At 51.6% G+C, this 18,419-nt stretch overlaps 2 protein-coding genes across 6 annotated transcripts; one reads left to right on the top strand and one right to left on the bottom strand.

Moving 5' to 3' along the window:
• Positions 1-1,699: 1,699 nt before the first annotated feature.
• FAM219B (family with sequence similarity 219 member B) lies at positions 1,700-7,759 on the top strand. Of its 4 annotated transcripts, none has more exons than XM_058542091.1 (5): positions 1,700-1,928; positions 2,108-2,195; positions 2,933-3,010; positions 3,457-3,505; positions 5,023-7,759. In XM_058542091.1, the coding sequence occupies exons 1-5, from the start codon at positions 1,715-1,717 to the stop codon at positions 5,185-5,187; spliced, it is 594 nt and encodes a 197-aa protein (XP_058398074.1). In that variant the 5' UTR covers positions 1,700-1,714; the 3' UTR covers positions 5,188-7,759. The 4 variants fall into 4 exon arrangements, with proteins under 4 accessions (XP_058398074.1, XP_058398073.1, XP_058398075.1 ...); XM_058542090.1 differs by having other exon boundaries at positions 5,020-7,759; XM_058542092.1 differs by having other exon boundaries at positions 3,457-3,615; positions 5,020-5,088.
• Positions 7,760-9,226: 1,467 nt separating this feature from the next.
• On the bottom strand, positions 9,227-16,166 carry MPI (mannose phosphate isomerase). 2 transcript variants are annotated; one of them, XM_058542088.1, is made up of 8 exons: positions 16,112-16,164; positions 15,501-15,628; positions 14,551-14,751; positions 13,635-13,776; positions 13,117-13,299; positions 11,125-11,298; positions 10,237-10,445; positions 9,227-9,951 (listed from the first exon to the last, which is right to left on the bottom strand). In XM_058542088.1, exons 1-8 carry the CDS (start codon positions 16,125-16,127, stop codon positions 9,733-9,735), a joined length of 1,272 nt encoding a protein of 423 aa, XP_058398071.1. In that variant the 5' UTR covers positions 16,128-16,164; the 3' UTR covers positions 9,227-9,732. The 2 variants fall into 2 exon arrangements, with proteins under 2 accessions (XP_058398071.1, XP_058398072.1); XM_058542089.1 differs by lacking the exon at positions 11,125-11,298 and having other exon boundaries at positions 16,112-16,166.
• Positions 16,167-18,419: the final 2,253 nt, after the last annotated feature.

Here is an 18,419-nt window from a genome sequence, read left to right as displayed (position 1 = left end):
CTATTATCATCCCCATTTTTCAGCTAAAGAAACTGAGACATGGGCCAGTCCTGGTGGCCTAGTGATTAAGTTCCGGGTGCTCCACTTCAGTGGCCCGGGATTCGATTCCCAGGTGTGGACCTACACCACTCGTCTGTCAGCGATCGTGTTGTGGCAGTGGCTCACATATAAAAAGAGGAAGATTGGCAGCAGATGTTAGCTCAGGGCGAATCTTCCTCAGCACAAAAAAAAGAAAGAGAAGGAAAGAAACTTAGACATAAAGAGGTTAAATAACTTTCCAGTAAGTGGCAAATAATCTGGATTCAGTGTCCATGTTCAATCACATAGCATGTGACTGAAAATTAATGATGCAAGACCCCGGGGGGCATGAATGAGGGCACTCAGACTCTTCACTACACAAGATTTTGTGACATCAAGTGGGTTTTGATTCCATTTTCTTTGGCCCTTGGTGAGGTCCCATCAGTTTAACTGGCAGCCTAGCCATGAGAAAAACCATTTCTTTGGAGTTCACGGGGGAGCTGGGGTTCAAATTCCAGGTTTACCACTTAACTGGTGAATTTGACCAAGTCAAAGCTTCATATGCATAATAGGAGTAACAACCGGCTTCATTGGGAGGTCAGGAGGATTAAGATGAGCCATATGAAATTGCTGTTTCTAGAGCTCAAAAACGGGGGGTGGAATCTACCAAAATAGTTAGCATTTCTTTGTGCTTCTGATTTTTCAAAAATTCCAGCCCTAAATTCTTTTCTCCTATCTTCCCTAAGGCATAGATCCACTCAACTGTTTGGATGGCCCTGGGGGCTCAGAAGTTGCACAATGTTGACCTACCCTGTGGAGGCCAATAAATTAGCCTTGGGACAGCCTCGTGAGATTTGGCAGTTCCTACAAGGATCTGGAGTTTCTTTCTAGCTAGCCACAAGCACATCCCTTGGGGCCAGAGAAGTCAAGACCCATGACAGCTCTGTGCCCTGCCACAAACAGACTCATTGCACTTTCACCCGTCTTTCCAAGGCCTATTTTGCCCTTATTTGTCGCTCTATGACGGGTAGTGACGTTGGTTCTATTTTAAAATATGGAAACCGAGGCCTAGAGCGGGTTAAGCCCCCTCAAAGGTCTCAGGCACCCTATGGTGTTGGACATAACGTGGGTTCGGCGTTAGATCGATCAGCCCAGGGGCTGTCTCTAGTTGTGTGACCTCCGCGAGGTCCTGGAACCTCTCTCTCAGGCCTGTTTCCTTTCCTAGAGAAGGGCTCTAATAACTCGCTTTCTCAGACAGCTCTTTTCCGTTCGACACAGGCTTTCCCGTGTCTGTCCTTGGGGAGCTCCGGCTGTGGCCGGATGACCTGCGAGGAGACACTGCAGGGAGCGCGCGCGTGCCAGGGCGTAAAGGGCTCGGGTCGGCGGGCGCACACTCGCGGCCCTCCATAAATATCAATATTCAACTTCAGCTACAAACAGAACTGACCTCCACATCCCAGGGTCGGGCCGACTACAAGCACCGCAGTGTGCCGGAAAGGAGGGACTGAAACTACCCAGCCCCCGGAAGGGCGGAACAGTTGGACCAACCCCACAGCAGGCGGGGCCGGAAAGCTCGGGCGGGTACGGCCCGCACCTGCGCGCCGCCATCTTGCTCAGGGAGAGACCGCCTACCCCCGGCCAAGGGCTCGCTAGCCATGAGGCGGGGCTCCCAGACCCGGCGGGGCGTGGCCAGACCATGGCGACCGCAGAGCCCAGCGGGCACGCGGCGCGAGCGTCTAGTCCTGGACCTCGGCCTGGCGGGGCCCCAGACCGCGCGGCGGGAGCTGCGGGGCCGCCCTCCGGGCGAAGCCGCAGCAGAGTCCCCCGGCTGGGGGAGCGGACCCCGGCGGCTGTGGAGAAGCGGGGGCCGTACATGGTGACGCGAGCGCCTTCCATTCAGGCCAAGCTGCGTGAGTGCGGCCCGATAGCGGGTCTCTGCCTGGGCGGGCTGCCGCGTCCCCGGGCAGGCTCCGGAGCCCCGGTGGGCGACCCCGGAGGGGCACTGCAGCCCGCTCCCGCCCCCGAAAATCTGTTTGGGAGACACGGCGAGTGGGGAAGACCCCGCTGACTCGCGCCCTTTGACTTCCAGAGAAGCACCGGGACCTGGCCAAGGCCGTTCTGCGGAGAAAAGGCATGCTGGGGGCCTCACCGAAGCGCCCTGACTCTTCAGGGAAAAGGTCTCAGCCGGCGCCACCTCCTCTCTGCAAGCACTTTCCAGAAAAGGCCCTAGTCCTCAGGCTGGGAGACAGTACTCTCGTTTAAGACCGGGGTGGTGAACCCCATGACGCCAGCCTGTCAGGTTCACTATTTTAAAACGGGAAGAGGAACGACCTTTTCTTTTCCTTTAAGGATGTGATGGTGTCAGGGAAAGCGCTTTGGAATAAGAGAGTTTAGTCGGTGCCTGGGATCAGTCACTGTCTGACCAAGTTAGGGAGGAGCAGAGTGGCTGGGTCCCCCGGAGTGAGGATGGAGAGCAGTGGGGGAACAACCAGCCCTGTATTATTTTTTTTAACAGAATAGTCAACTCTGAGGGCTGGGTTGGACCTCATTCAGTGCTGCTTTTACAGATAAGAGCTAAAACTCAGAGAGGTGAAGGGATTTGCCCGAGGACTCGCGGTTTTTCTGTTCTCGGGTTAAGTAAGGGGGTGGGTGGGTGGGAAGGGCTTTTCCTGATTCATGAAAGAGGAAGTGTGCTTTTCCTCCGGAGCAGTTGGGGGAGGCGTGTGGGGAAGGGCATATTCTGCGGAGCTGTAGCCAGACAGTACAGGGCAGGCAGTGGTGGCTGTGTGACCAGGTAGGAGGCAAGTCAGGAGTAACGCACTCAGTTCTTTTTGCACAGGGGCGAGGGCTCTGGCTTTCCCTGTAAAATGCTGGTGCTTCATCTGTGCTTGGTCTCTCCCCCATCTCCCCTCAGGTCAGTGAAGTTTAACAAGGGCTATACTGCCCTTAGTCAGAGTCCAGATGAAAACCTGGTGTCCCTCGACTCTGACAGGTGAGTGCTCTCCTTGGAAATACCCCCTTGGGGAGTGATTTGGGTAAAACTGCAGATCACTTGGTGCCTTCGCTTGTTCCCTATCTGTTCCAAGACCCATCATGCATGCTCCAAGGCTGTCTTCTTCAGAGATCTATCCCTTCCCAGGATGACTTGGTTAGCGGACTCATAGGTGATCATGTTGCTCTTGGATTTGGAGTACCAACCTTGTCTGGGGGAATCATCCTGCCCTATTATGTCTGTACTGTTAGTGACAGTGACCCTGTACCTGCTGGAGCCAACTGAAGGAGCTGTTTGTACTCACTGCAGGTTCTGGGCTTGAGTTCTATGGTTTGTGGTCTCTGCTTCACAAGTCCTCCAGACCCCCTTGCATGCTCTCCACCTTGCCGTTTTCAGCTGTGCTCCACAGGCATCCCCCTGAACTGACTGTCTTCCTCTTCTCCTAGTGATGGGGAGCTGGAATCCAGATACTCTTCCGGGTATTCCTCTGCAGAGGCAAGTCCAGAGCGCCTTTCTGCGCAAGGCCAGGCTGCAGGCAGCTTCACCACCACTGCCAAATGCTTGTCTGGTGCCTGCTGTATTCACGGCACTGTGCCAGTCTTCCGGTCTGTTCTCCAATCTTCTACTATGCCCTCTTTCCCCAACAGAGGTATAGGTGTCTGAGGACAGCTGTTGAAAATCCAGGAGATTTTCAAGAACCTTAGAGCTAGAAATGGCCTCACAAGTCTTCTAGTCCAGGCCACTGCTTAGAAAAGGAATCCTCTTGATACATCCCAGCTAAGTGTTTACCAGCCTCTGCTTGCTGGAATGCTTCTTGTAATTGGGTACTCACTACCTCCAAGAAGCCTTGCTGCCTGCCCTCCCCCAAATACACACACACACACACACACACAATTCCTTCTTCAGGTAGCTCTTAGAGAAGTCTTCTTTATTAATTTGAAACGTCTCCCACAGCCTGGACTCAGTGGTCTTAAGCCTGCCCTCCAGTGTCACATAGTAATTCTAGTCTCCTTTCTTTTGATTGTCCTTTATCTGAGGTCAGCATTCCTATCCCTCCCCCAGCCATCCTCCACCAAGCTTGCTGTCTTCCAGGCCAGACAAGTTCTGTTCCTTCAGTTGTTCCATCTATGGGAACTCAGACTGAGATACTCCTGGGCTGGCCTTTTGGACATGTTTCCAGAGTGATTGTCCCAGACAGAAACAAAGGGACGTAAAGTTTTGGCATGTGCAGCTTACTGCCTTTGACGAGGTGAAGTGCTGGGGACATGATTGTACACCACTGGTATTTCTTCCTTATTATCCTGGAAACCCTTGGCCACCCCTTAAGTCAGCCAAAGAGAATAGAGGCAGTTTGTAAATTGCATCTTCCTTGAATATCTGGTTGCCTGAGATTGTTAAAACTAAGAAAAGAAAGACTAGCCAAGAGCTAGAGAAAGTACTACATTATGCCCAGTCTCATTTTCCTTCTGCTCTGTGGAACTGGCGAAGCCAGGCTGACAGGTTCCACTTTGCAGGGAACGAGCTCTGCTGGCATTGAAGGATGACATGTCTAACCGGCAGTGCAGACAAAATTGCTTCCCACCCCATTCCACTATAACCAGATTCTTCTACTCTTCTACCCCATTGTTCTAGTATCATTGCCCCATAGTCTTCAGCCTTCATAGGGACTGGTCTGGGTTCCCAGCGGGAATGGTCAGGGCATTGACTTTCAAACATAATCTAGAATCTGATATTTACATCAGATGCCTCAGGATTCTTTAGTTAGAGCAGCTCCCTTGGGAGTTAGTGACAGTACAGTCTGGACAGTACTGGCTCAGGCTGTGGGTGCCCCTCACTGCTGGATGAGGCACAGGTAGGAAAAAGTGGCACTTCTTCCTGGTTCCTCCAGGTTGGCCTGAGGGTGGAGCATGGACAGGAAGCTCCAGTAAGGGAATATGCTTCTGCCTTTAGGGCAGCAGTTATTTTTGCTTTGCAGCCTGGCTTATAGTTCTCTCCTCTCCTGCTCTTAGCAGGTGAACCAAGATGTGAGCCGGCAGCTGCTCCAGGATGGGTATCACCTAGATGAGATTCCAGATGATGAGGACTTGGATCTCATTCCCCCCAAGCCTATGGCCTCCTCAACGTGCTCCTGCTGCTGGTGCTGTCTTGGGGACTCTTCCTCCTGTACCCTCCAGTAGACATAACCCTCTAAGATGGGCTCTGCTGGCATAGCAAGCAGGGCCCTGTTGGCCATTATTCATAGTTCACAGAGAGCAGTGGGAACTACAGTCAGCCCCAGAATTACTGAAGGCACTGACCCTCTGGGAAGGTCAGTGACCTGCAGTTACCTGGTGCTTCTCAGGCCAGAGGCCTCCATCTGGGCCACAGGGTAATAGGTGGCATTCTGCAGTTCTCCTCTGCTATTGGAGCAGAGTTTGGAGAAACCACTTTAATAAGGGCAAGAACAGAAGAATTCTGGTTTTATGGTGAGTGACAAAGTTGGCTAAGAAAAACACTTGCAGACTTCTTGACTGGTATTTGTCATCATGCTCTAGGGAGGGTAAAAGAGAGCTTTTGTGCCCAGGCTGTGCTGGATCATGTTATATGGAGGCAGAAAATAGCATTTTATGGCTTGCAACTGGGACTCGTTGAAAGAGAATTCAACTCTTGGGGACCAGTTCAAGAAAGTCCATGTGTTCTCCTCTTCCTAGCTCCAAGATGGGTTACGTGTTTGACCTTCAAGAGAGCATAAAGCAGGGCCCTTTGGCCCTCATCTGGTTGTGCCTGTCCATGGCAGGGAGTACAGCAGGTTGCTTGATGGTACAGCAGGATCAAGGCTTCCAGAATCATTGGCCTCAGGGTATCCTGGTCCAACTGTCTGGGTGGGTTTAGTGACTCTGGTCATCCCATCTCTAGTTAGAGAAGAACTGCTCCACTATGTACCTGTTCGTCTTGCCTTGGTCACCATTCTTTGCCTTGGTGTTAGCTAGTTTCTCCACCCAGTCTTGGAGCTAAAGCTTGGGTGAAGGGACTGGAGCTTGCCCCAGAAGCCTGCAGTTTTTGATTACCAGTAGAGGGAGCTGCAGGGAGCAGTCAGGTGCCTTCCTGTTTGTTTAGCTTTTTAAACTTGAGAAGTAGCAACGGATGAGAAGTGTACTGGCACAGTTATGTGGGTTTTGATATAGACAGAAGCTCTGAGACAGGACAGGGAGGAGGGACCTGTGCCAGCTCCCAAGGCCCCTGCCTGAGGAGATAATTTGCCATTGTAGAGGGCCTCCCTTCACCCCAGTGTGGGCCATTCTATTGGGTCCAGCCCTCCAGATTCCTCTGACCACTGCATGGGCCTCACAGTGGATACTCAGGATTGGGCTTTACAGTAAACTTCTGGGTGCAACACAGCCTCTCTCAGGCCCCAGTCTGAACACAGCAAAGATAGGCATAATCTCCCCTGTGACCCCAACTAGATAGCATCTATCGCTGTATCAAGCCTCTCTCTAGAATTTAGTTTTTCAATGGTTCCTTTTTTTGTTTTGTTTTTTTGCTTCAAACTAGAATTATGGTGAGGACTGAGTGGAAATGGACAGGGTTCCAAGTCTAAGGGGCATGATAGTCAGGATTGGGGTGTGGGCTTCACCTGGGAAAGTGCCCGGTCTTTTGCTTCATTTGATGTCCTGTGACTGCTAGGGGTATATGAGGGGTGGCGTGGACTCTTGCTCTACCACATGGGGTGATTGGAAGACTGAAAAAACATCAGATAAAAAAGGCCTTATTTGTCATTTGTCACATGACTATCCTCATGAGGATAATCCTATCAATTCTTGATTAGCATCTATCTTGGTGCTTTTCTCAAGTTGTAGAAAGTTTAGAGGAATATACGGTATCTAGGGAGCTGTGGCTACTTTTATTCTACAATCTAGCAGCATCACAGCAGGAGGGAGACAGGACAGAGACCAGAGGCACCTCAGGTTGGGGTCTGGGGAACAGGGGAGGGAGATGGTTATTCTATTCTGGAATGGGACTCTGCAACTCTACACAGGTGCCCAACATTCTGAGCACTTTCTGCAAATACCTGCAGGGAGTGAGAACATCTCCATTCTGAACCCCTTTGCCCATCCACAGAGACTATAGCCAGGCCTTTCTGGTCTCTGCAGAGGTGGACGAGTGCAAATGAAGAAAGGGCTCGGGTGCAGGACAGTGTAAAGAAAGAGTGGTGGTAGTGGGAAACCCAGTGGGGGCCAGAAAGTGGCTGTGGAAGCCAAGTGGGGGGCCACATTTCTGTGGGGGTTAGTTAGGACAGAGTAGCTTGAACATTTGGCAGATGCTGGGGGTGAGGGAGGCAGCAGGACCCCAAGACCAAGGCCCTCTGGGTGGCTGTTGCTATAAATCAACACTGGTATATTTGGCTGCAACTGTCCCTGGAGAGGATGTTCCAGAGCTGGGTGACCCCATGTGGGAGGCATTCCCTCGGTGGAAAAAGTTGCACAAATCTGGAACAGGGGACATTGTGCAGGGAGCCAGGGTAGAAATAGTTGTTTGGGGCCAGAGGTCACAGGCTAAACTGTCACCAGTAAAGGCACCAAGGTGCCCAGAGCCAAACTGCCTTAATTCAGAGTGCTGGGTGTTCTGCAGGTGACAGGGCCCTAGGGAGAGACGGTGTATCTGGGCTTACCTCACAGATGGGAGTGGTACTGTATGGTGTTTACAGAACTCTCGGCTTATGCTTCTACAGCTCTGTAAGTTTATAAGAATAAATACAATCATGCTAGTTGAGTCGTCTCTGTTGCAATAGGATTTTTAAGGAAGGCCTCGATCACAATCATTGTCCTTTCTGAATTCTGAAATGAAGAAATAGCCTAATAGCCCCAACTGTGACCATTCCTCTTAGGACCTCCTCTCCTTTCTGCTGTTCCCAGTGGGCGTCATTTTCAGGCCTGCTTCATTGGAGACCATAGATGGAATAGGCCTTTGTACATCACTTCTCTTTAGAATGGGTTCCCTTTAGCAGACCCTTTCTTTCTAGGTCATTCTTTTTTTTTTTTAGCTGAAGAAAATTTGGAAGCCAAGAAAACCAGAACAGATTGACCAAAACTTCTTGACAGAATTCCACTGTACAGGGAATCTAGTGTGAGCAGCAGTCCAGAAAGATCCTTTTGTGTGAGTCTAAACCCTTACCCCACAGGAAGGAGCCAATAGCCTGGGTCTCTGCTTAGTCTGGGGTGACAGGATCTAAGACTGCTGGTCAGAAACTTCAGTGGCAAAACACACAGCTGTGCAGCCTCCTGTGGAGGTGTATCCCACCTCTAGAGGGTAGGAACAGGTAGAATAGATGCCCTCCTAGGTACTTCTGCCAGTTTAGAAAACGTAGCTAGGTTTCTCTTCTTTTTTTTTTTTTTTTTATTGTGAGTAAGATCAGCCCTGAGCTAACATCCATGCTAATCCTCCTCTTTTTTTGCTGAGGAAGACCGGCTCTGAGCTAACATCTATTGCCAATCCTCCTCCTTTTTTTTTTCCCTCCCCAAAGCCCCAGTAGATAGTTGTATGTCATAGTTGCACATCCGTCTAGTTGCTGCATGTGGGACGCGGCCCCAGCATGGCCGGAGAAGCGGTGTGTCGGTGCATGCCTGGGATCCGAACCCGGGCTGCCAGCAGCGGAGCGCGCACACCTAACCGCTAAGCCATGGGGCTGGCCCATAGGTTTCTCTTCACAATGTGAACTGGATCGGCCTGTCCCTGAGTCCCTGTATCTACAATGTGCTCTAGAGAAGGGGCTGACAAACTCTCTGTGAAAGGCCAGTCAGTATTTTTGGCTTTGCAGGCCATGCAGTCTGGCACATCTATTCAATTTTGCCATTATAGCCTGAAAGCAGCAGGACAGGATGTAAATGAATGGGTGTGGCCAGATCCAGCCTGCTGGCCTTAGCTTGCTGATCTGTGCCCTAAGACCAACTGAAACACTGGAGAGAAGCTTGCATTGACAATGCGTAGTATCTTTAGACCCAACTTCCACTGTCTGCAGGGCTGGAAGGCCAAGGCCTGTCTGCAAGCTCTGCATCTGAGACTGAAGCCAGCTGCCTCTTCCACGCCTTCCCATAAAAGTGCTCTGGAGTCCAGCCTGGCCACCTCAGGGAGCTGTCTGAAGCAGGAATAAAGCAAAAACTGGACAACATCCAGGCAGGGATCTTTCAGCCCACTTCAGGGACTAGAATGCCAAAGGCTGAGTGCTCTTTACCCCACAGCTTCAACACAAGTGATCTTTAATTGCTTTGACAGAGCAAGAGGGTGATGATGAGCATCATGAGTCCGCAGGTTTACCCTTTCCCCTCCTCTGCAGCTGAGGAAATGGGCAGTCTCAGGGCCAGAACCCTATTCTTAGAAATTAATTACCTACCCTCTTGCTCTTGACTGATGCTGAACTAATCAGATTTCACCAGCTTGCCTAATGGTGTAGGCTGGAACAGAGCTTGCCACCTCCTGGGCTGAGGAAAGCTTGGCTCAGGTGTGTGAGAACACAAGGGGGAGTGTCAATCCTTAGTCCTCACATGGGCCTCTCCTCCCAGGAAGAAGATGGTTCAGCCTAGGTCTGCTCAGGAGTCAGACCTTCAAGCTCACTCCTCTACCCTAGCTCTTCCTGGGCATACCCAAAGAGTCCATAGCAGGAAGCGGTTTGGGCTGGACCCGAGGAGGTGAGGCTGGCTAGGATTTAGGGTGACTGGCAGAGAGGAAAGCCAGGAAGGCTGTGGCTTCTACAGCAAACAGCAAGCACGGAATATCAGCAGGTCCTCAGGCACCGTGAGCTTCAGGGAGACACTCTCATTGGCTCCAATGAAGAGCACCCCACCACGCTGCAGAGGGATTATTGACTGGGCTGTGGGAGTGCTGGCTGTCACTGTCCCCTGTACCATGAGGAGGATGCTGGCAGAATCCACTGCCAAGACCTTGTATTCAGTGACGGAGCCAGGGACCTGGGCAGGAAGAAACAACAGGATGGTGCAGCTCACAGGGGGCCCAGGACAATCCTAAGGGCAGTGAGAGGGAGAGCTCTGCCACCTCCCCCACTGCTTAGACTCTTGTCAGCACGGAGGCCCACATCTCGTCCCTGCTACAGAGAGGAGTGGGCAGGCCCTGTGGCCATCCCCCACCAAGTGAGCTGGACAGAAAGGAAACCCAGCCCCAGGTATACTCCACATTGTACGTTTTGCCAGGGCTCTTCATGCCACACAAGACACTCAGCATGGCCCCCTACTCACCTCCATCTTCATAACGGTGAAGTCTGGCACTGGGGGATCATAGATAGAGAGGTAGGGGTCTTCCTGACTCCGTGTTGGAGGAAAGAGCCTGTCCTTGCTGGGGCTGGGTGTATAGTTGAGCATTTCACAGAGGGTTGGCACATCGATGAACTTGGGAGTTAAGCCAGCACGCACTGTGTTGTCTGAACACGCCATGCACTCCACGCAGTCTGGGGACAGACAGTTGTCATGTGCTAAGCTGATGAAGGATGCCTTGGAATTTGGCTCTCCAGGGCTGGGCCTCCTAACCTGAGCACCATGAACCCCCTGCAGAGTTAGGTAAAAATGTGTGAATTACAGTCTGGGAGAATGAGCTAAGATATCAGATACCAAAAACAGATGACAGATAACCCGCTATTGTCAGGGGAGTCATGTTAACCCCTGGGGGAGCCCCAACCCTCCCCAGATTCTGTATTCTCCCACTTCTACCACAGAATCCTGTCCCTAAGTGGATAAAGAGCCAATAGTCAAAATGTGACACTCTTCTGTGGCAATGTGTATTTTAATATAAAATCTCTGGGTAGATAGGACAGACGTGCAAAGGCAGTGTGATGCTGGCAAGAGAACAACAGCCTTGATCCAATATAGCCTGGGTTCAAATTGTGGTTCCCATACTTGCTGACAGGACTTAACATGAGACTATCACAAGGGGAGTTGGTGTGAAGATTCAAGCAGTGTCCAACACCAAGCTGGCATTCATCATCCCTACTGGCCACTTTCCTGCTGACCCCAGGAACCCTGGGAGGTCAAAGCCAGCTGGGACCTTAAAGGTCTCCTTGACTACCCTCCCCCGATTTTGTCCGGATTCGGAAACAAGGCCCGGGGACTCACTGCTGAGATGTGGCTCACCTCCTTTCAGGTAGGCATGGGGCACGTTGGCCTCCAGAAACATGGCCTCCCCCGGCTTCAGGGTAAGCAGGTTCAGAAAGTAGATGGCAAAGCATCCAATATCACCTGGATACTGCTGGTGCAGCTGCAGCAAGAGCTCCCCATAGATGTCCTCCATATTGTTTCCAGCAGCCACTGAAGGTCACAGAGCATCCCAAGGCCACTTAGGAACACTCAGTGGTGTTCACAGCCCCACCTTGCCCAGGGAGTCCTAGGGAACCCCCTGCCCACACGAATCTGGCAACTGGTGGGCATGTCCTCCTAGCCATACCTCCAGTCCTTTGGGAGCCAGCCTTCCTGGTATTCCAGCCCACACAGGTGCCATTTTTCCCATTTTGACTGTCATTATATACCCAGCACTATACTAGGCACTAAAAGGGCTAGAGCGTGGTCCTTTTAGGACAGTGTTTCTCAATCTCGGCACTATTGACATTTTGAGCCAGATAATTCTTTGTTGTGAGGGCTATCCTGTGCATTGTGGGATGTTTAGCAACATCCCTGGCCTCTACCCATGAGATACCATTAGCACGCCCAAGCAAGGTTTTGACAACCAAAAATGTCTAGACAATTGCCAATGTCCCCTGGTTGAGAACTACTGTTCTAAGAACTCAAAATCTAGTTAGGGAGATACCCAGAAGTTCCATGTTGGGTGACCAACTGTCCCAGTTAGCCCAGGCCTTTCCCTTTTTTAGCACTGAAAGCACTGTGTCTCAGAAAATCTCAGTCCCTGGCAAACCGAGGTTGGTCACCCCAGATAGCATGAGGCAGAATGCGCCAATGGCCAAAATGTGTCATGGACACTGACCAGAGGAGGATGAGCTCAGCCTGGGCTAGAGTGCTGAAGGAAGGCTTCTTGGAAATTGTGGGGCTGGGGGAGGGGGGACAGTGAGCTGAGTTTTTTGGAGTGTGCAGAAAAGTGGGGAGGGTGTTTGTAAGTAGAAACAGAGTGTGTCAGTGCCACAATGAAGACACCAGCTGGTCTGGATTGGAGGGTTGTTGTGAGTCTTCATACAGAGACATGCTGAATACCTACTCTGTGCTAAGCACTGGGGACACACAGAGGTCAAGGAGACAGGTCCCTCACCTGGAGAAAACCCCAGTTTTAACAGGTGTGCACCTGATGATATAGACTCACAGGTGCTAAGGGCTATACCTGACGTACCAACAGGGTGCTATGGGAGCTCCAGGCATGAGTAACCAGTTCTGCTATGAGTGCAAGAAGCCCTAAAGGGAGAAGCATGCAAGCAGAAAAAACACCCAAAAACAAAGAAAACATAGGGTATACTTGGGTAAAATAAACAGTTCTTTGTGGCTCAAAGGTAGCAGGGGAAATGTGTAGAGAGAAACCAGAAGAGCTCTGGGGTCGCCTGGAGAAGGGGCTGGGGCCTCATGTGTGCCACATAAGCTCATAGCTGAGAGTCCATTGCCTTGTGTTTTTCACTGCCTGTATTGACTCCCCAACCCAAAGGTGACAGGACCACATGCATCACAGTCATTTACTGAACTTTCCTTAGTTAGCACAAGGTTGGGCACAGAGCAGGTCTTTAAGGAAAGATCTAATGATTGAGAGCTCTGGGCATCAGCCCTTTGGGGGAGAGAGAGGATCTCCTTGTCCCCTTCCTGCTCTCTAGCCCCGAAGTATAAATCCATCCATGGATAGCAAATGTAGGGCTGGGGAAATCTGAGAATACCTGGGTGGAAGACATCCTAAGAGTCTTCTAGACGAATCTGCCTCCAGCCTAGAGAAGACGGCCAGTTAGGAAGCAGCATTCAACCTAGGGCCCTGCTCCACAAAGGCTGGGAAAGAAATGCTAGGTTGCTAACAGGCCATCTAAGTTGGGCCTGTTTTAGTGTTTCACTTGAGCAAAGGGGTAAGAACCCTGTCCCCACAGCCAGTGTCTGTGCCGGGCACCCAGGACAGGGCACTGCAGCCAGGCCTACAATGACACCCACCTTGCTGAGAGATACGCTTCACCAACAGGTTGAGCTGTTCCACTACCACCACCTTCTCACTCTTCATCAGGTGCGAGAAACAGCTCTGCAGAGCAGAGGCCATGGCCTGGGAGTCACGGCTCATGCTCTGCTTCAGCTGTGCTGCTGCGTTATCTCCAATCAGAAACTGGAACTCAGGCACTTCTGCAGGAAGGCCAGGCCAGGGCCATATCAGGAATGACAAGATGGAACCCGCAAAAGTGGGGAGTTGGAGAAAGCCTCCCCATCCCACCCCTAACCAAGGAGCCAGGTAACGCTAAGCAAACTTGGCAGTGAAAACTGACCACTTCTCAGCAGCCTTCGGCAACCATGCCTGAGCCTGGTCTCACAGGCCTACCCAGTGGCTCCAAGAATTCATGAGGCCAACCAGCCCCTCAGCTCCTGTGACATTCAGCCTCTGTTCTCTGCCACTGTTGAGCTCTGGCCTGGGCTCCCCATGCATTCTAGGCCCAGTGTGCATGCTCTTAACCCAAGCTTACTTGTCAGAAAGGTCACAATCTCCTCCACTGGCCGGAAGCCACATAAGCCTTGGAAGGAGGTGAGAGCAATGGCCATCTCTGGCTTATGGTTGGCATCAGGGTAGTGCTGTGGAGCCTGGAGGTGCAGCTTCTCGGCCAGTTCCTGTGGGGACCCAAGGGAAGAAGAGGATGGTCAAGGTGCAGCCATCACCTACCAGAACACTAGTCCCACCCGGCCCTTGCTCTCTACCCTCCTCAGTCACCAGACAGCAGTGGCTTCTTACCTCTGGCAACGAGCCCAGTCAAGGCATAATGCAGAAACTTGAGGTTCAGCCAACCCAGGGCAGGGACATGGGCCAAATCTGGGGGAGAGCTGGGCAGATTCTAAAAGACCAGGACTGCGAATAAAGAAACCCAAACACCAGGCCAAGCTCTGACCCTAACAAGCTGTGTGACTTGGGGTAAATCCCACTCTTCTCTGGGTCTTACTCTGCCCATCTAGAACTGAACAGTCTGGACAAATGTTTAGGCTGTGACTCAGGGGCTTGTGCACAAAGACTCTATTGGGGTCAAGCTGAGGCAACAGCTAGGGTACCTGCCCTGCCCTGGAAAGTGAACTCTCCCAGAGAGCCAGGTGGGAAAACGGCAGAGAAAAATAGTCCTGGGCTGGGTGAGGGGAGCCCAGGAACAGCACCCCAGGAATAAGCTTAGAGAAGCTCCCCGCCACAAGCTGTTCAGCTGTCCACTTAGACTTAGTTGCCAGCAGGTGTCACCAGCATCTGGCCTTGCAGAGCTAAATTGGGAGTAATCAGGCCTGGATTTAGCTTTGGGCTGGAGCCTAGCATGGGTAGGGTAGGAGCAGCAGTCAAGATCATGGGAGGGCCTTGACAGAAGCTCTTCTCTACCCTGACCTCTGCACCCTACTCTGGTGCTGTACCTTGTTAGGGTGTGCCTGGATGGACAGAGCCGTTTCAACTGAGAGCACTTTGAAGAGGAAGGGCAGCTTGCCATTAAAGGTGTCCTTGACCTCTGATCCCAAGCTGTCCTGGTTGTCAGCAATCCACTGGCCTAGGGTCTTCTGCGAGATGCGGTTGTCAAGGATCTTGGCATCTCCCCGGGGATGGGTCCCCATCCACAGCTGGAAAAACAGGAAACTTGGGAGGGAAAACCTGGCACCACCAGTTGGCCTGCCCCAAACCTAGTTACCCTGTGCTCCCTACAGGGCAGCTGAGTCCTGAGACGGGCCTCCCAGGAGTGGGTATAAATGCTCATGCCATCACAGACATATAGGGACGCAGCAGGCCGCAGAACACCAGGAGTCAGGAGACCCAGGCTCTACCTCTAACCGGCTGTGGAGCTTTGGCCAGTTATTTCCTGTTTCTGGGTCTCAGTTTCCTCATCTGCCCAATGAGAATGACACCTGCACTGTCAAGGTCACTGAAAAGCTCTGACTCTCAAGTGGGTCTGTGAGGGGTTAACATTAATTTATTCCCATCTCAGACGTAGAGCCTAAAGCCTTCCTATACTTGGGCTTTTTCTCTACTAAATGGGCAGGAGAAATATATATTTTAGGTTATCAAAAATGTAAAGGTTAGTCAAAGTAAAAGTTTTAATTATCATAGAGGGCTGAATTAAAATTCACTAAGTGCTGATAGTTGGTGGGGGAAGAACGGTACTGGAAATCCCAGCCTATTATGAGAAAACCTCTCTTTTGATGCCACCATCTGGGTTCATCGCCCTGCACTGATATGAAGAGCCAAGAGGGCCTGCTCTTTGCTGCCTCCCCTCCTCCCAGCTGATCCACATGACTTGCCTCAGGCTCTTCCAATGGAGAAGTCCCTTGGTCTCCCCTGCTGAAAGTGGGCTGAAATACAGCCCAGGTCTCACCTCTGCATATGGCTTGTCCTCTGAGATCTGGGCCAGTGGGTCACTGCTGGACAGCAGCCGAGCCACTTCACTGTTGGAACCCATCTTCCCCCAGGCATACTGCTGCACCACACAGGAAAGTGGGAATACTGGGGGCACAGACAGAGGGTCAGCTTCCACTCCACTCCTGAGACCTGACCCTAATGTCCAGGGAAACTAGGCACGAGCTGAGGGTTTTGTCTGGGGACAAAGTCAAATAAGGAGTTTGTAGGTTGTTAGCTGAGACTCTTCTCTGCAGGCCTTGATGTTCCCATCTGCAAAACGGGCAGTAAGGATCTTCTACTGACGTGAGGCAGATAACTGCGCTGAGGTGACGGGAAGGGAGCGGGAGGTATCTATTCCATGGCACCCCCTCTCGAAATGACCCACGCGCGGCCCCCTCCCCTCAAGACCCTCCTTCGAGGGCTGCAATAACGACTCAATCCCCATCGCAGGTGCCCCTTCCTCTGCCCGGTGCCCATCCATCCTTCCGCGGAGCCCCAAGGGTGGGTTCGACCTGGCATATCAAGTCGGGAAGGGTCCCAGGACGCGTCCCAACCCCAAGCTCGCCGGCACCTCAGCCAACAACTCACCTCGTTGAGCGGCCATCGTCGCGGTACCGGACCTGGCTTCTCGCACGTATGCTCTTCCCGCCAGCCTCCGCGGCTCCTCTGTACCCAGAGCTTCATGGGAAATGTAGTTTCTCGAGCGCCTCCTCAGAGGCCCTTGAGCCCGGTGCGGCTGCTCCCTGCACTCTGAGTCCCCTCCCCCACCCTCCGGCTCTCAGGAGGAGTCCCCACCAGCCCAGAGGCTTCCAACCTCCAATCTTGGGTCAGTATTCATTCATTCGTTCCTTCACCGGACACATATATATTGAGAATCTGGTAAATGTCACAGTCTGATTTGAGGGCTGGAGATAACATCAGAAAACCAGATAACGATCCCTTTGCCTTAAGCTTACATTCTGGTGAAGGGATCACAGGAAAACAAGTATAATAAATAAGTAAATCATGTAGTATGTTGAAAGATAAGTGCTACTAAAAGTAAGGGGGATGAGTAGGAGTGGGAGGCAGTTTGCAGAATTTTAAAGATTGTCTAGGTAAGCCTCATTGAGAAGGTGAGATTTGAGCACAGACTTGGAGGTGAGGAGGAGAGAATGTTCTGGGCAGAAGAAACGGCTAGAGCAAAGGCCCTAAGGTGGGAACGTGGGAACGTACCTGTCATATTCAGGAGTAAATAGCAAAGAAGCCAGTGTGGCTGGAGCAGAGTGAGCAGGATGGGGGGGAAGTGAGGTGATCAGAAAGGAAAGGCAGGGCCGGCCCCGTGGCTTAGCGGTTAAGTGCGCTCGCTCTGCTGCTGGCGGCCCGGGGTTCGGATCCCGGGCACGCACCGAGGAACCGCTTCTCTGGCCATGCTGAGGCCGCGTCCCACATACAGCAACTAGAAGGATGTGCAGCTATGACATACAACTATCTACTGGGGCTTTGGGGGGAAAATAAATAAATAAAATTAAAAAAAAAAAAGAAAGGAAAGGCAGTGGGCAGAACTTTATAGGCTATTGTGAGGACTTCAGGTTTTCTTCTGAGTATCTCAGCCATTAGCAGGTTTGAACAAAGAATTGCTGCGATCTAAGTAGGGACTCACTGATGCTTGATGATGATGACAGATATCACATGCAAGGCCCTTAACCTGTCTGAGCTTCAGATTCTTCCTCTGTAAAATGAAGATAATAATGCCAGCCTGACAGGCTTTATTGGAGGGTCAGAAGGGATGATGTGGGACTCAGGAAGGCAGTCAGTGCTCAGTGCTCCTCTGATCCTCCCTGCCCTAAGCACTGCAGGACTCAAAACCCCAGCCCCTCCTCCAGGCTGAGCTGCTCACAAGTCACACACACACAAGGCAGGAGAGTCACCGGAAGCCCTGCATGGCGAAGGCTGGACTGGGCCTTGGCTGTGGAGTAATCTTGCTATATCCTGTGGAGAAAGGCTCTGACACTGGGACCTCTTCGGTCAACAGCCTAGGAGGAGGGCACCCAGTTGGAGGGGTCCGGGAGCACAGTAGCCAGAGATCCAGGAAGCCTGGAGTGAGGGGCTACAGTCTTGACTATACCCGCCCCCCCACCCCCCAGCCCACAGCCTCTACCACACATGCCCAGGGAAAGAGTGGTTACTATTTTCTCTGTGGTGTTCTGCCCAGCTGTGGAGATTGACCTCCTCTGGGGTCCCCTGGCTCAGATAAATCAGCCTGCATTTCAAAGGAAGCTTCATACTTCCCATACACTAAGGAATGATAAAATGGAAAACACAAGAATCAGACAAACAGCACATGTCACATACTTCCTACCTTTGAATCTTCTCTTTCCCCTCATCCCCATACCCCCAGCCATATGAACCTCCTGGGAGAAGAATGAGAGATTAGTTTAGGCACAGGGGATTCTTGGAGCACTTCCCACTACCACCACTGAAGCCAAAGTTAGAGTCATTTCCTCATAGTATCTCTGCACAGGGAAGGAAGAACTTAGGTTGTTATGTTGACCTAAAACAAATAAAACAGCCAGTTATTTTACGAGTAAAATGGGTTTATGTGGGAATAGGCAAGAATTGCAGTTGGAGACATGCAATCTATGGTTAACCACACGCAAGTCCAGAGAACAAAGGAGAGGTATGTTGTTTCATAGGGGAGAAGGGGGAGTTGGGAAGGGCTGTTATAAACAGTCTATTGGAGGAAACTGGGAGTTTGAAGTATAGTGGCTTTTCATTGGCTGAGTTGTGACAGTCTCTGGCTGAGCTGTTGAGCAAGGAGAAAATCTTCTTTTCTCCTGCTGGGGTAGAAAAGCAGGATCACTTCCTGCCAGAGATGCAAGGTAGGTCTCTTCCTGTTGGGGCCTGTATTGACCTTGAG

Source organism: Diceros bicornis, chromosome 5 (genome assembly GCF_020826845.1).
Source record: "Diceros bicornis minor isolate mBicDic1 chromosome 5, mDicBic1.mat.cur, whole genome shotgun sequence".
NCBI lineage: Eukaryota > Metazoa > Chordata > Mammalia > Perissodactyla > Rhinocerotidae > Diceros > Diceros bicornis.
The sequence above is the reverse complement of the archived record's forward strand: the minus strand, read 5'-3'. Positions and strand labels throughout refer to the sequence as shown.

Coding starts and splice junctions, on each gene's coding strand:
- FAM219B (XM_058542090.1), top strand. CDS start 1,715: ATGGCGACCGCAGAGCCCAGCGGGCACGCGGCGCGAGCGTCTAGTCCT. Junction 1,929..2,107: donor TTCCATTCAGGCCAAGCTGC/GTGAGTGCGGCC, acceptor TTTGACTTCCAG/AGAAGCACCGGGACCTGGCC. Junction 3,011..3,456: donor GTGTCCCTCGACTCTGACAG/GTGAGTGCTCTC, acceptor CTCTTCTCCTAG/TGATGGGGAGCTGGAATCCA.
- MPI (XM_058542088.1), bottom strand. Junction 13,777..14,550: donor TCCAGGCACACCCTAACAAG/GTACAGCACCAG, acceptor GGGTCCCCACAG/GAACTGGCCGAGAAGCTGCA. Junction 9,952..10,236: donor TCACCGTTATGAAGATGGAG/GTGAGTAGGGGG, acceptor CTTCCTGCCCAG/GTCCCTGGCTCCGTCACTGA.